The 15,537-nt window shown below is 29.7% G+C and overlaps 1 protein-coding gene across 1 annotated transcript; it reads right to left on the bottom strand.

The window, feature by feature from the left end:
• Positions 1–12,128: 12,128 nt before the first annotated feature.
• Positions 12,129–15,079, bottom strand: LOC133035148 (uncharacterized). The gene is made up of 8 exons (XM_061110958.1): positions 14,974–15,079; positions 14,771–14,883; positions 14,162–14,693; positions 13,588–13,895; positions 13,318–13,506; positions 13,115–13,216; positions 12,861–13,035; positions 12,129–12,761 (listed from the first exon to the last, which is right to left on the bottom strand). The coding sequence occupies exons 3-8, from the start codon at positions 14,282–14,284 to the stop codon at positions 12,663–12,665; spliced, it is 996 nt and encodes a 331-aa protein (XP_060966941.1). The 5' UTR covers positions 14,285–14,693; positions 14,771–14,883; positions 14,974–15,079; the 3' UTR covers positions 12,129–12,662.
• Between the last annotated feature and the right edge of the window lie 458 nt (positions 15,080–15,537).

Here is a 15,537-nt window from a genome sequence, read left to right on the forward strand (position 1 = left end):
TAGATCACTTTCATAAATCTTTCTTGAATATCTTCTAATGTTCCTTACTTGATTACATCTCAGATAGCTCCCACTCAATAGCAGATGTCTGGTTAAATAATACTTTTAACCTCTGATTTTTGGAGAGTTACCTAGTTGTGACCTTTGTATTAGTCTGAAAATTTAAGTCAAGACTAAGTCATCAACATAGCAGACTAGTATTTGAAGTGAAAAATACATGCCAGAGATAAAGTAATCAAAATTAAGATACCATAAAATTTTATGAGGATTAAGAATTCTAGGTTCAAGTCATTCGAATAGACTGAACTAGAATTCTTTATCTTATTCTCATAATTCTGATAAGTTATACCTATCCATGTGTATGGTTAGATTTGCTTTTCAGTAGTGTTCTTAAGTATCTATCACAAGTATCAACCTGATAAAGATGGGTATAGAATTTTAAAAGTCTCCCACTCAATTAAGGTAGTGTGAAACTTTAACAAAGAACTTTCATAGGTATCAAACTTTTACTTACAATAGTAAAATCGAAATAGAACATACAATCAAGATCAAGGATTTATATTGATAATAGCTAACTCATTATATTACTTCCATGTTTAAAGAAAATATGTGTTACATAGGGAATTGTGGAATCGACTCCACCCCTAAGAATATACATATAGGGTACTGTGGATAACCTCCACCCCTAAGTATATAGAGACTATGATCCACCCCTAAAGGTTGTAAAGGTCATGATTCTCTAAGTGTGGTAGAGTTTATGTGGAGTTGAATACTATCCAGAGTTCATTAGATATAAAAGATCGTTGAACTGCATAGTTTTCTTAATTTTTCTCCACCCCTATCAGATCAAAAGATCCTTTTATTAAATAAATTCTTAATAATTGTATTAGAATAAACAATTATTAATAAACATAGAAAGAGTTTCTAGTGTTTATTTAATATAACTCTATGAAGAAGAATTGTAAATATTATAGAATTTGCATCAATAATAAAAACACTTACACATACAAACATATAAATATAATGTGGTAATAATTGATGAAGATAAATGAAGCTCAATCTCATAAATTGCAATTGTTGAATTTCAAAAATTAAAGGAAACTTTATTAATAATAAAAAAAAAATGTATTGTAACAATATGAGAAAAATAGGGATAAATATCCCTAACTAAAATGTGAAATCCAAATTGTTTTTAAACTAAAACAATTAATTCAAAAATAAATTGAAGAGCTTCATCTTCATCTGGACGATTTCACCCTTGGTCCAGCTTTCCGATCCAACTCATCTGAGTTCAAGTAGCTTGGCCTATAAGAAGAAGAAAACAAATTAATAAAGTTAGTCCAGAATCATAAATCCAAGTAGATAATAATTCACTAAAAATCTTAAAGTTTATAAATAGAAATACCTTGTTTCTTTGCAAGAAGTTTAGGACATTGGGGTTTCCAATGACCTTTCTCATTACAGTAGAAACACTTTCCCTTAAGTGTAGCATCACCAGAAGGAGCAGCCTTTTTATGCTTCATGGCTTTTGTTTGCTTCTTGGTGTTCTTCCACTTCTTCTTCGATTTGGATTTCGAAGCAGAGGCAACATTTGCTTCAGGCTTGTTCGTCCCATTACCATTCCCAAGATTGTGAGGTTTACTCCCTTTCTTCTTGGGTCCTCCAATTAAATTTTCATAAGTTTGAAGGTCATTGACTAATTCATGAAAGTCAATTTCCTTCTTATTCATGACATAATTTGAAGTGTATGGTAGAAATGCTGGAGTTAGGCTAATCAAGATAAGACTTACTTGAGTAGCACTATCCATTTCAGCACCATGATCCTAGGCTTCTTGGAAATAACTTGCCATAAGGAGAACATGGTCACGCACGTTTTGATGAGATTCCATCCATGCATTAATGTACTTATTAGTCGCGTCAAAGCGTGACTGAAGTGATTCCTTACCGAATAGCTCATTTAACTTTGTCATAACTTCAGCAACCTTCTCGGTTTTAGAAAACTGAGTTTTGAGGGTGTCAACCATGGTGGAAAGCATAAAGTATAGAGCTTTGTCATTTGCTTTCTGCCAACGCTCATACTTTTCTTTCACAGCTTTAGATGCATTGTCCCCAGGCACTTCAGGTGACGGCTCAATTAAAGCAAACAAGGCACTTTCTCCTATGAGAGCAATATTAATGTTCTCATTCCACTTAGGAAAGTTAGATCCATTCAGCTTATTTTCAGTCAACAGTGATAATATGGGATTCATTTTGATAATACAGGATACTACAAAATAATAGAATTCAACAAATAGAAATTAATAATGGTTTAACACAAAATCAATTCAGAAATTATAAGCACATAGCAAGTAGGAATGATATGAGAAAATACTTAAAAAAAATTCAATCCTAAATAATTTCCAAGGTTTTTCAATAAACTGATATCAGTGTCCCGTTTAGGCGAGAGTTAAAGCTACCATCTATTGAATAGAGTTGTCAGCTCATCTAAAGTGTTAAACATTCTAGCACCCTTTTATTCGATCAAGATTAGAATCCAGCGTTGTCCCGTTTAGGCGAGAGTCAAGGCTATTCTATCTTATGAGCTACTACCATTGTTTCGCAATTTTCAAGTCAAATATGGTCGCCACCATTAGGGTGATCTATACCATATAAAACACTTACAAACTACTTATCTTTCGAGATTAAACGGTGCAAAATTGCTAATGAACGTTCCTCCATTAGGGAGGATTACTCACTAAAACAAACGCGATGTAAAACAAACAATGGAGATCGAATATCTTAATAATAATAAAGCTCATTCTTTCAAATGTATTTTCTTTATTATTCTAATAAATATATTCATTCAATTCAAAATTTAGAATTAAAAATTCAAAAATAAGAATTTAATATAATATTTATAAAATTATACTTAGATGGTGATTTGAAATAAAGTTAATTATTTCCATCTTAGTAGTAATCTTAAATATAAATATTAAGGAAATTAATTTAAGTTGTATTAATTTAAATTAATTAGCAACTTAAAATTTTCCTTGAGAATATATTTATTGTATTCAAAAAATAAAGTATAAAGAAAACTATACAAATTTCGAAAATAATAAAAATTAGAAAAGAAATACTTCAAGCAAAAATATCACCTATCTAGATTTTCTTTTGACGAGTTAATTCAATTTCTAATAATATATATATATATTTTAAATTTCTTTTATTTTAAATTAATCAATATATGAAAAAAATCATTGATTTAAGTTGGCCCAAGAATTAATTAAAATAAATAATTAATTTACAACTCAATCTATTTTTCAAAAAAAAATCAAAAAAAAATAAATATTGCATAAATAAAATGCAATTTTCGAAATTGATTAATAAAATAAAGAAAATATATATTTTAAAAATTATTTAAATTTAAGTTGAAAAATTAAATTTCAACCTAAAAAATAATTTTCTATTTAGTTAAGTGTCATGAAAAATAAATATTTAAGTATCATCATGAAAATCAATTTAGTTATTTGAATTTTTCAATATAATTAAATGTATTAAATTCAAGAAATAATAATTAAGAGAAGGCTTAATTATTAATTTCTAGTTTAATACTAGGAAAAATATACTTTAATAAAATTGTACCAAAATTAATTATTTAAATAATTAATTTCACAATGTATAATATTTTCCTATTTAAATATTAGAAATAATAAGTAGTCTAGAAATAACTATCTAGAAAATATCTTATTTGACTAAGTATATTTTCAACAAAAAAATTTGAAAAATATCTAATTTAAGTTATATAGAAAAAATCTAGAACTTAAATAATTTCAAATTTAGATTTAATTAAATATTTAAAATTAAGTTGTAACCACTTAATTTGAAAATATTCCATTTTAAGTTAATATTCGAAAAGATATTAACTTAAAAAATATCTAAAATATTCTATTTTAAGTTAATATTCCAAAAGATATTAACTTAAAAAAAATATCTTAAGAATCTTTAATAACTAATGCCTAGGATTCCTCAACTTAATATACAATTTAAATAAAATATTCAAATTTAAGTTAGATAAGAAAAATCAGTTGATACAACTGATTTATAAGTTAAATAGGAATATTTAATTAAATAAGCTCCAGAAAGAATCTCGTTAGTTAAAATTCTTTATTTAATTATATACAAGAAAAATACAAATAGTTTGTCTAGAAATAATATCTAAAACTAAAAGTGTTTTTCTTAAAATTAACTTTAAAATATTAATATGAAAATAAATTTTTACATATTTTAAAAGTTAATTATGTTGCTAATTTAATTTTATTAGGTCAAACTAATATAATTAACCTAGTACAGTTATTTAAATCAGGCAAATGGGCCTTCACAATTGGGGTAGTTCATGTGAGGGGGTGTTGGGTTCAGTATGTCATACCCACTTCTATGGCTCCCAACTCTCACACAAGGCCCAAAAGAGAGGAATTTAACCTTAAAATAAATAACTGTTATTAATTGAATAGGTCCAAAAACTAAATGGACCTAAATAAAATCTATCATGGTGTGACATTTTATTTAGCAACAAAATATATGCATCTATATAATAAAATAAACACATAGGCTCACACAGGCACACTTTGGATGGGTCCTATCATGTTGCTAGGTCATACACAGATGAAAAAAGATTGTAAAATTTACCTGTTACAAATTATTAACTTGACCAAGGGAGCCATCAAATCATTAGATTTGGCAAAAAGTAACCATGACTATTTGCAATCAAGTAATAATAGGTTTTGAAAACTTACACACAAGCTAAAACCACATACTCCTGCAACAAGGTTAGTTGGATAGTTGGAAGTAGGATTTATTTAATTTTAAATAATTAAATTTCGAAAATAATTAAATTAAATAAATAAATAAAAAATAAAATTAAATTTTCGAAAAATTAAAAAAAATATATTTATTTTTGAAAATAAAAAAAAATAATTTAAATTTCAAAATTATTAAAAATAAATATTTAAAATTAAACCTACAATTTTGAAAAATTAGGTTTCAACTAACCTAAATTTCATTTCAAAATTTGCTAACTACAATTTTCAGATTTTAAATTTAATTTAAATAAATAAAATAACAAAATTTAAAAGTTAGCAAAATATCTTACATCTATTTAAAATTACATGATTATAGTTATCTTATTTTAAATTTAAATAAGGTCAAATATTTAAAAAAAAAATTAAAAAAGTTTAATATGTGACCTTTAATTTAAAAATAAGATAAGATATAATCAAATTTAAAAATAAGATAGATAATTAATCAAAAAGATAGATATTTACTAATTTCAAATTCAAATTACACTAATATCATTAATTAAATTAAAAAAACAATTAAATAAATTAATTATGATAATTAGAATTGAATTAGGAATAGTAAATATATAAATACAAAACTTCACAAAAAATTGGAACTTAAATCCATTAAAAAGCATGAAAAAACGAAGAAAAACGAAAATTTTGGGAGCTGTACGGACGATATGCGTTGGATATCGCTCGCGCGCGCACAAGGAAGAGCTAGCCGAGAAAGCTCGGCGGACAGGGGAAGTTGCAGCATTCCCGGGCGCGCAAGGGGCATCAGACCAGGATCCGCGCGCGCATGAGGGGATTCAGACAGCAAGCTCGCCCGTGCTTGTCTGAAGTCCTGCTGTCCGCGCTCGTGGGTGATGCTCAGCATCCCTATCTTTTTTTCGAATCTTCAAAAAATCATAACTAATTTAAATTAAATCGAAATTGAGTTCTGTAAAAAAGTAACTTGCTTAATTTTTTCCATACTATCCAATAAAAATAATTCCAGAAACAAATATTCAATTATTTTTCACGAAAATTCACAAACATCAATTAATCATCATATAACACTCAATACAACATGAAACCATCCAAATAACAAATAATCGTTTTAAAGTCCAAATTTCTTGCAAGAAAATCAATTACCATGGCTCTGAGGCTAGTTGTTGGAATTTATTTTACCAGGATCTTAGATCTACGCACAAGTATTTTGTTTAACACCCTAAATATGAACTTTCTAAAACGATAAATTAAACACATAAAAAGTTAAGAAAACCTTACATTGATGCAGTGGAATTAATGTCTCCTTCCACTCAGATCTCTAACCCTTGTATCCTTTCTTTAGCAGAGTATAATCAAGATCTGAGCTCGAATGTCCTTCTTCTTTGAGTTTGATCCTTCACAGTCTTCCAATCTATGATTGAGTTACTGCTTGCTGTGTGTGGGCACTTACTCTTTCACTAGGGTCAAAATTTATTGAAGAGAGAAAAGAGAGAAGAATGATTTCGGCCAGGTATAGAAAGTAGGGAAGGCTTAGTTTTTCTGAAGAGAGAAATTTCTGTCAGAAGATGTTATGAAAACTTGTTATTTTGACTGAGCCATTACTTTCTATTTATAGGCAACTACTAGGTTTAGGTTAGGAATTATTTGGCATTAAAATAATAAAAGTATTAATTTGAATTCCCACAAATAGTGGCCGACCATGGTGTGTTAGTGGGCCCCACTTGATTTTGCAGTTTTATCAAATTTTAATTCTATTTTCTCAAAAACGTCAATTTTCCAATTCTAACCTTTTAAATGCCAAAACTAATTATTTAATAACTAAAATAGATTATTAAATAATACTGTCATTTAATTTAATTATTAACTAGACATATAAAGTCCATTAATAAATAAATAAATTTAGAATCTCTTTTCTTTACAATTTCACCCCTGCTTAGTGAAAATTCACAAATTAGACATAGTCTAACTTTAGAATTATAATTGACTAATCACGAATCAATTATTGAGTCTTACAAGCAGAATGTTCTCAACTAGAATGGGGACCATGGATCTATACGCTGAGCATCCAATAAGTGAACCAAATTTACCAAGTAAATTCCTACTTATTAATTCTTCGTTGAATCCACTCTTAGAACTTAGAATTGCTCTCTCAGACTTATATAGAGCATATTATATGTTCCACGATATCAATACGCTATCTCATTTAACCATTGTTATAATCTTATTGTGATTTAAAAGATCCTCTATATAGATGATCTACATCGAGATGGGATTTCTTTACCGTTCTCACCCCTCAATGTATTTTGCCCCTTAAAACACTTAGATACCTGTAAATGGTGTTTAGTGATCTAATAATTAGTCAGTTAAACAAGAGCTCATCCATTTACTTCTATTTTCTACGCTCGAAGGGAATCATCACTTGACTTCTATACACCAGTAGAAGAGAATCATCACTTGATTTCTTTACCGTTCTCACCCCTCAATGTATTTTGCCCCTTAAAACACTTAGCTACCTGTAAATGGTGTTTAGTGATCTAATAATTAGTCTGTTAAATAAGAGCTCATCCATTTACTTCTATTTTCTACGCTCGAAGGGAATCATCACTTGACTTCTATACACCAGTAGAAGGTATAGATTCCATATTTATGTTCAGCACTCCCACTCAATCATACTATCATGTTCCCAAAATATACGTATCACCCTGACCCAAAAGTAGGCTTAACTAATAAATCAAAGAACATGAATAGTACTCCTGAGTTGAGCCTGAGCATATCAGGATTTAGATATTTTTAGTCTTAAGATCAACTACTGATATTGACTTGGAAAGATATATATAACGGTAAGTTTGTAATATCTTAACTTAGTTGCAATATCGGTCCAGTCCAATGTATACTCCATACATTCGAAACTAGTATACTTTACTAATGTCCTGGAAAGAACATAACACTTACTCCAAGTGTAAGTACACATCATCGCTTATTATCACATTAGTGTAAATCCAAAACACTGATGAAACAGGGACCAAGTCTTTTGATTCATATGATCACAATCATATTCCACTGTGTTGACGATACTCTAATTGTTAATAAACATATGATCTGGATTTAACTGATTCTGTGTGTGAATGTAATAAACAGATTAAACCATTAGCATGTAAAATTCATGCAAACATCAATCACTTCAAATTTCTTATATTGGTAACTAATCAGATAGTAAAGAGTTTTATTTACGGCATAAAACCCAACATGTTCTTCTCCTGGATTAATCTGATACCTACTCATTACTCCCACTCAACAGCAGGTGTCTGGTCTAAGGCATACAAAAGCATATCTAAGACCTCTCACTGTTGATATAAGAAATTCTTTCATGGCTTTATCTTTTCTGGAATAGTTGAGACTTTTCCTTAGATAAATAAAATCTTTGCCTAAGAAGTTGTGAAGCTTCTATAGATTGCCATTAGAAAGAAAATGCTTCAGCATCTTACTAAAGTAAGTTGCTTGCATTAGAGTAAGTAATTACCAGGTATACCAAAATCCATAGGATTAGATAAACTCAAACATATAATACTAGGAACAGGAAGTTTTGTTAAGTTTATTGAATAGACTTATAAACGAAAATTTCCTTTTATGTCCTTGTAATATAAAACTTTAGGTTACTCCATGTGAATGGATTAAACCATAGTTCTATTGGCTTTTCTTCTTAGTTTCTTATCTTGACAATCCATTACTTGTTTAAACTCACAATGGATATTAATCACTAGTGTCTCCCAAGTCATAAGAAGGTGAGTTCCTAGAAACTTTCCCACTACGATAATGTACCGTGAATTATGTCTAAGAAAACTAAATGGTATTGATCTCTTCGGTTGTGACAAGACAACAGAGGCAGTGGGATCATCATATGTCATATAAGATGATTGAACACTTTTGGAATGAAGAAATAAATATCTCCTTTATTTGCTACTTTATTTTCAGACTTAGTCATTATCTTAGAAAAACTAGTATTTGTTTGAACAAACACTTTCTTATCTATTGACTATGGGATAGTACACCCCTAATCACTTAGAATAGCTAACAAACCATGGTTAACAGTTCTAACTTTTCTTAAGATTTTGATTAGGTCATCCATGAATCTAGTAATGATTTACATTAAGTATACAACCATTACATCATTCTGAAATTGTATTACCATAGAAGGAATTAGGCAACGACTAGTAACTAATCATCAATATGCAACTCGAAATTTTTGGGGAGGTAAGTTTGGATATAATTCAAAAATTAATTTAATGATCTTTGAACTGCATATCTACTAACAATTTCTCCACCCCTATCAGTTCGCAAGATCTTTAACCACTTACCTTAATGGATTTAACCATTGCTAGAAATTTAAGAAATTTTTCAAACATTTCAAATTTCTTTGCATAAGGTATAATCTAGAGTGATCGTTTAAGATTACAACGAAAAAAAAAAACTCATATCCACCCCTGAATGTACATCCATATGTGAATGAGATGAACTACTTTCAGTGGATATAGGCATATTAACTCTTTGCAGAGATTGATCTTGTCAAATCCATTATGAACAAGATACAAATGCCATAGATTAAAAAACAATGTGGTAGTGTCTTTTGATGACTTAGGTTTAGTTACATCAAAGAATTCTTAGAATAGTGCAAGTGGATCCTGGTCACAGAATACCTAACTCATATTCCATACAGTTTGAATCCATTAATAGAAGATGGATATTAAACACTTGGAAAGTGTAACTGTATTGCTTCCTTGAAATAGAAATATAAGAAAATTTCTGTTTGGATTCTAAAATTAAAGTCAAAGACTTAAATTCAACCAAATATAATGAGTAATTCTTTCTTGGACCACCACTAATAATTTAACTCTAAGTCAGATTTTCCCATACAAGTAGGAGATTTCTAAGATTGAGGATTTATATCAATTGGGAATATAATTTCGGGGTTACAATCATATGCGTCATTTAATTTCTTAAGAGAAAATATAGAATGACATGAAATGATTTATAGACCATTCATCCAATGATATGTTATTGAGCTAATTCGCAATGAATAAGCTAAGAGGAACTAGGATAATTTCGTTTATAAATAAGAATCCAACGATGCTTCGATTAACCAGAGTCAAAGTAATCTTATTATGTAATCTTCTTGTTTCATATTGTAAAAATACTAGTCTAAGGTGTCATCAATTGATGAACAGCTAGATGTTGCATATACAATAGTTATCTTTCGAGATCTAACACTATTATATATGTCTAATGGTGAAAATTCACTAGGGATTTATCTCATTAGAAAAACAAACATGTTAGACCAACAATGAAGATTCGAAATTAAACTACAACTTAATAACAGAAAATAACATGGTTCAATATAAATTCATACACAATTCAGAAATTATTAAAAATATAGCAAGTAGGAATGACAAGTGAAAATACTAAAACATACAATCCTAAATAATTTCTAAGGTTTCCAACAAACTGATACAGTGTCCTGGTAGGCGAGAGTCAAAGTATCATTCATTGAATAGAGTTGTCAGCTCATCTAAAATAGAAACCATTCTAGCAACCTTTTATTCGATCAAAATAAGAATCCAACGTTGTCCCGGTAGGCGAGAGTCAAGGTTATTCTCGTTTTATGAGCTTCCACCATTGTTTCATGTTTTATAAGTTTATCTCTAAGTAGTCACCGTAGGGGAGAGTCTAATAGAGACGAAAACTTACAAAACACTTATCAAATGAGATCTTACGGTGTTAAATGCGTTCAACGAATAACCATCCATAGGGGGACGAAGTCTAGCGTCTCGAGGTTATACTGAAAATATTTAACTATTGTAAGACCAACAATGGAGATCGAATATCTTAATAATAATAAAGCTCATTATTTAAAGAGAGTTGTATTTTCTTTGATTCTCTTTATTTAATCCATTTATTTTTATTTATTTAATTAAAATTTCCAATTTAGAATGAAATATTCTAAATATAAATTTTAATTTAATATTTATAAATTTTACTTAGATGGATATGAAAATAACATGAATTATTTCTATCTTAGTAATAATTTCCAATAAATATTTAGAAAAATATTCAATTTAAGTTGTTACAAAATTAATTTAAAGTAATTTACAACTCAAATTTAATTTTCTATAAATATATATTGCATTTTGAAAAATTAAAGTATTCAAGGATACAATTTTCGAAAATGCATGTTAAAATAAAAAAATAAATCCTGGAAAAATTATTCTAATTTAATGTTGGCCCAAAATTAATTAATAAAATTAATTTAATTTTCCTATTTAATTAAATATATAAGAAAAATTTCAAATATTTAAGTATGATGATGAAAACCAACTTAAATATTAATTTTCTATTTAATTAAATACACTAGAAAAATACTTCAAGCAAAAATAGATAATATCTATCTAGATTTTTATTTGACTAATTAATTCAATTTCTAATAATATACTTTAATTCAATTTATTTTAAATTAATCAATAAATGAAAAAAATCATTGATTTAAGTTGATCCAAGAATTAATTAAAATAAATAATTAATTTACAACTTAATCTATTTTTCAAGTAAAATTCGAAATTCCAGCATTTAAGAAATGCAATTTCGAAATTTGATTAATAAAATAAAGAAAAAATATATTTTGAAAATTATGTAAATTAAGTTGAAAAAATAAATTTCAACTAAAAATAATTTTCTATTTAATTAAGTGTCTTGAAAAAGAAATATTTAAGTATGATGAAAATCAACTTAGATATTTAATTTTTCAAAATAGTAGATTTGGGCCTCACTTTTTGCAATTTTGCAGTTTTATCTTTTCTGCATCTCATTTTCTCAAAAACGCCAATTTTCAAATTCAACCATTTAAATGCCAATTCTAACTATTTAATAATTATAAATAATTATTAAATAATATTGTCATTTATCATATTTATTAATTGAACCATACAAAGTATCATAATTAACAAATATGCCCCTAAAACTCTTTCTTTACAATTTCGCCCTTACTTAGTGAAAAATTCACAAATAGACATAGTCTAATTTGAGAATTATAATTGATTAATCAAAACCAATTATATAAGTCTTACAAGCAATATTATCTCAACTAGTGCGGGGACCATGGGTCTATATAACCGAGCTTCCAATAAGTAGATCAAGAATTTATCACTAAAATTCACTAACTTATTAATTCTTCGTTGAATCCACGCATAGAACTTAGAATTGCACTCTCAGTATATAGAAAGTTCTATATGTTCCACCATCACTACTACAAAAACACCCTTTAGAGGCGGTTTTTAAGCCCTTTAGGCGTCGGTTTTCGCGAAATTCGCTACCGACGCCTATCAGGGCGACGCTAAAGGGTTTATATGAACCGACGCCATATATACCCCTATGGCGTCGGTTATTAGCTAGGAACCGACGCCATAGGGGTATATATGGCGTCGGTTCCTAGCCAATAACCGACGCCATAGGGGTTGTAGGAACCGACGCCAAAAGTGAGCAGATTTCAGTTTTTTTCATTTTTTTTAATTTAATTATATAATTTTAATTTTATATTTATTAATTTATATATTATTATATTTAATTTAAATTACATATTTATTTAAATTTTAAATTACATATTTATTTAATTTAATTATATATTAATTACATTTTAAATTAAATAGTAATTAAATTTGGGTAAAAATATAATTTGATTTCATAAAAATAATTAAATATTACACAAACATGTAAAATTAGTTAAAAATATTAATAAGTTAATAAATCTAATTACAAGTTAATCTATAAAAATTACATAATGAAGAAAAATTCTTCGACCTTTGAACCTCAATCGTCACCGTGAATCACCGCCATCAATTGTTCGATCCACTTTCGCTGTAGTGGTAACAATTCTGTTTTTGGATCGTATTGCTTCTTACCCCCAAACTGTTAAAAAAATTAAAAATTTATATTAGTTTATGTATATGTATATTATATATTTGTTATTATAAAATTTATATACTATGATCAATAATTAAAACTTACAGCTTTTTGATCTTCTATGTAACGGTTGGGGTTGGCACGTGCGACGATGTCAGTGATATATTTCAAAACATAAAAACCGCATTCTTGGCTTTTAGGTTGTCTTGGACAGTTTGCTTGTGAAATTCCTTGCCACGGGCCAAGATACTGATGTGCGTCCCCTATATACATGAATGCCCTGTTTGGGAAAATTATATTAGCATTTCAATTCGTTAGTTAATTTAAATTCGTTACATAAGAAGTCATTAAATAATTACCTTCCGATCATTTGTTCTATTTCTTCGGGAATTGGGCGGCCTTTTACAGGGTTTAAATGGATAATTTTCCTTGGTGCAACCACCACTAGCGTCCAATGCATCCTAGAAAATTATATTGGAATATAAGTAAGATAGTATAAAAATAATTTGAAGACATAATATAGAAATGAACAATTAGCACTAAAGAATTTAATAAAGTTTACCCGATATTCCAAGGAATAAAGAACATTTGGTGGTTGCTGTTCATTAATGATAACCAATTAGCCAATCGTCTTGCCGCATCGTCAAAAGACTGACTCTGTTCTTCATCGCTGATCCCATGCACTGTGAGAAGCTCTGGGTCGTAAAACTTGAAAATTTTTCTCAGACCGTTGATGCTCTCCCATATGTGCCTGCCAAAAAAAACTGTTAGTGCCTTATAATAATTTAACTATAATTTGATATAAGGTTAATTAGATTAAAGAAGAGTATACATCATTCCAAACAGCATTCCCTGGTTGCCGATGTAGTTACACGTAGCAACCTGCTGCAAATCCTCTCCAGATAAAATGATCTGGGTACGCGGTGCAATGAATCCTCGGGGGACAGAAATTGTGATTATATCACGTTTATCTTTGAGCCTTAGGAATTCATGAATAATCCATTTTAGCGAATTAGGGATCAACGCCATCTTCTCTTCCGTGAACAACTCATCTTCCCGTGCACCACGGCTTTGTGGAGAAAGCATCGGAGCTTTCCCCTTTGACGCATCACGTCTTGAGGGCGGTTGAGCGAGTGGACCCTAAACAAAACAGAACATAATATATATATATATATCAAATTTTATCTAAATTCTACCGAAATTTCGGCAGCATAACGGTTGTAATTGAATGACCCCAAAAATTTTGAACATGGCTGTATAACGACAAATAACACATATATAACAGTAGTTTGTTCATCCATCCCACCGCAGCACATATATTCGCAGAACCTACTTCACTACGGATGAATATTAAAGATATTCAAACTCCACTAATCATTAATAATTAATTTCAGTTGAGAAGTTACCTCGGTTGTTAAAATTAAGTGTTTAGGCCAAGGAAGGAACATCTGGTACACGTCCCTAACATATCTGAACTCTTCAATTGGGACTGGGATTTCAGCGTCCTCTTGCAGGATTTCCGAAACCATGATCCGAGCATGTGAATCATCGTAATCCTGGCAGTGAACTTTGATCTTACCCACATGCTCGTACAAATACCCTCGGGCCACAATATTGTCGATGTTGTCAGAGCAGAGATGTACTTGCTGATTAAGGGCCGCATGGTCATCAAAATTGTATAGGATACCTTGGTCGTTGAGGGAAATGAACTCCTCAGCATAAATTTGTGGTTGTACCTCATCCTGAGGAGCGTATGGTTGTGGAACATACGCCTCACCAGCCACCTCTCCTTCTTCCTCTTGTTCGGCAGCGTTCCTCTGCTGCTTAAGGGATTGGACTTCGGCTTTTAATTGTTCAATCTCCTTCGCTTGCCGAGCCACAACATCAGACACTTCCCTTTTCTTCCTGCCGAACAGTTGAGATGCCCTGGTCAGGAACCTACAAATCATAAAATGCAAATTAGCAACGATTTCATTTGTGTAACTAAATAAATAACATTTGAAGTAATAGCATACCCAGCAGCCCTGACACGTCCAGGATGCTCTGGTGTCCCGAGCGCCTGCGTGAGGATATCGTTTTGGCCCTGGACCTGAATTTGTCCCTGACTAAGCTTCTCCTCTAATTGAGCCTAATGCACGCATATATTTAAGCAATTAGTATATGAATTATATACACTAACTCATGAGTAGAACTCAATTAAGGATTAATATATACTTACTATCTTCTCGGCAATTTCCTTGTCGTAATCAGTGACAAGTTTTCTACTCTTGGTGCGAGATTTAATCCAAACACGGTGGCGGGGAGGATCTGCAACTTCGAGGTCCTTTTTCTACATAACGTTATAACAATGAAATGAGTATGTTAAAAGCATAAACAATATGTTAATGATTTAACAAGTAGTGTATATGAAATATTAAAAGCATAAACAATATGTTAATGATTTAGGAACATTCACAACCACAATATAAAGTAAGCTATATATCAAGTCATTCCCGAGTTGGAGTATGTTAATGGAAGTAAGTCTCGTTCGATTTCTTTGGGTTTCTATTTTAGGTTAACAGAACAATGAATCAATGATTTAAGCATAAGAAATGTGTTTTTTGCTTTAATTTACTTTTATTATTTTTATCTGTTATTGCATTTGTATTCTTCTTCCATAATTAAGTAACTTTTTTTTTATTACTATTATTATGTGTAATGATGAATGACTTTTAGCTTAAGGATTGTGATTTTAGTAAAGTGTTAAACATGTTGTGGACCATGTAGCTAATCATTACAATGG

The sequence above is a fragment of the Cannabis sativa genome, chromosome 2 (assembly GCF_029168945.1).
Source record: "Cannabis sativa cultivar Pink pepper isolate KNU-18-1 chromosome 2, ASM2916894v1, whole genome shotgun sequence".
Classification (NCBI taxonomy): Eukaryota; Viridiplantae; Streptophyta; class Magnoliopsida; order Rosales; family Cannabaceae; genus Cannabis; species Cannabis sativa.

Bases quoted from the DNA above. Each gene is read 5' to 3' on its own strand.
- LOC133035148 (XM_061110958.1), bottom strand. From the start codon at position 14,284: ATGGTTTCGGAAATCCTGCAAGAGGACGCTGAAATCCCAGTCCCAATT. The intron at 13,217-13,317 runs GTAAACTTTATT...ATAATTTTCTAG, and splicing joins TTTATTCCTTGGAATATCGG to GATGCATTGGACGCTAGTGG. The intron at 13,036-13,114 runs GTAATTATTTAA...TTTCCCAAACAG, and splicing joins ATAGAACAAATGATCGGAAG to GGCATTCATGTATATAGGGG.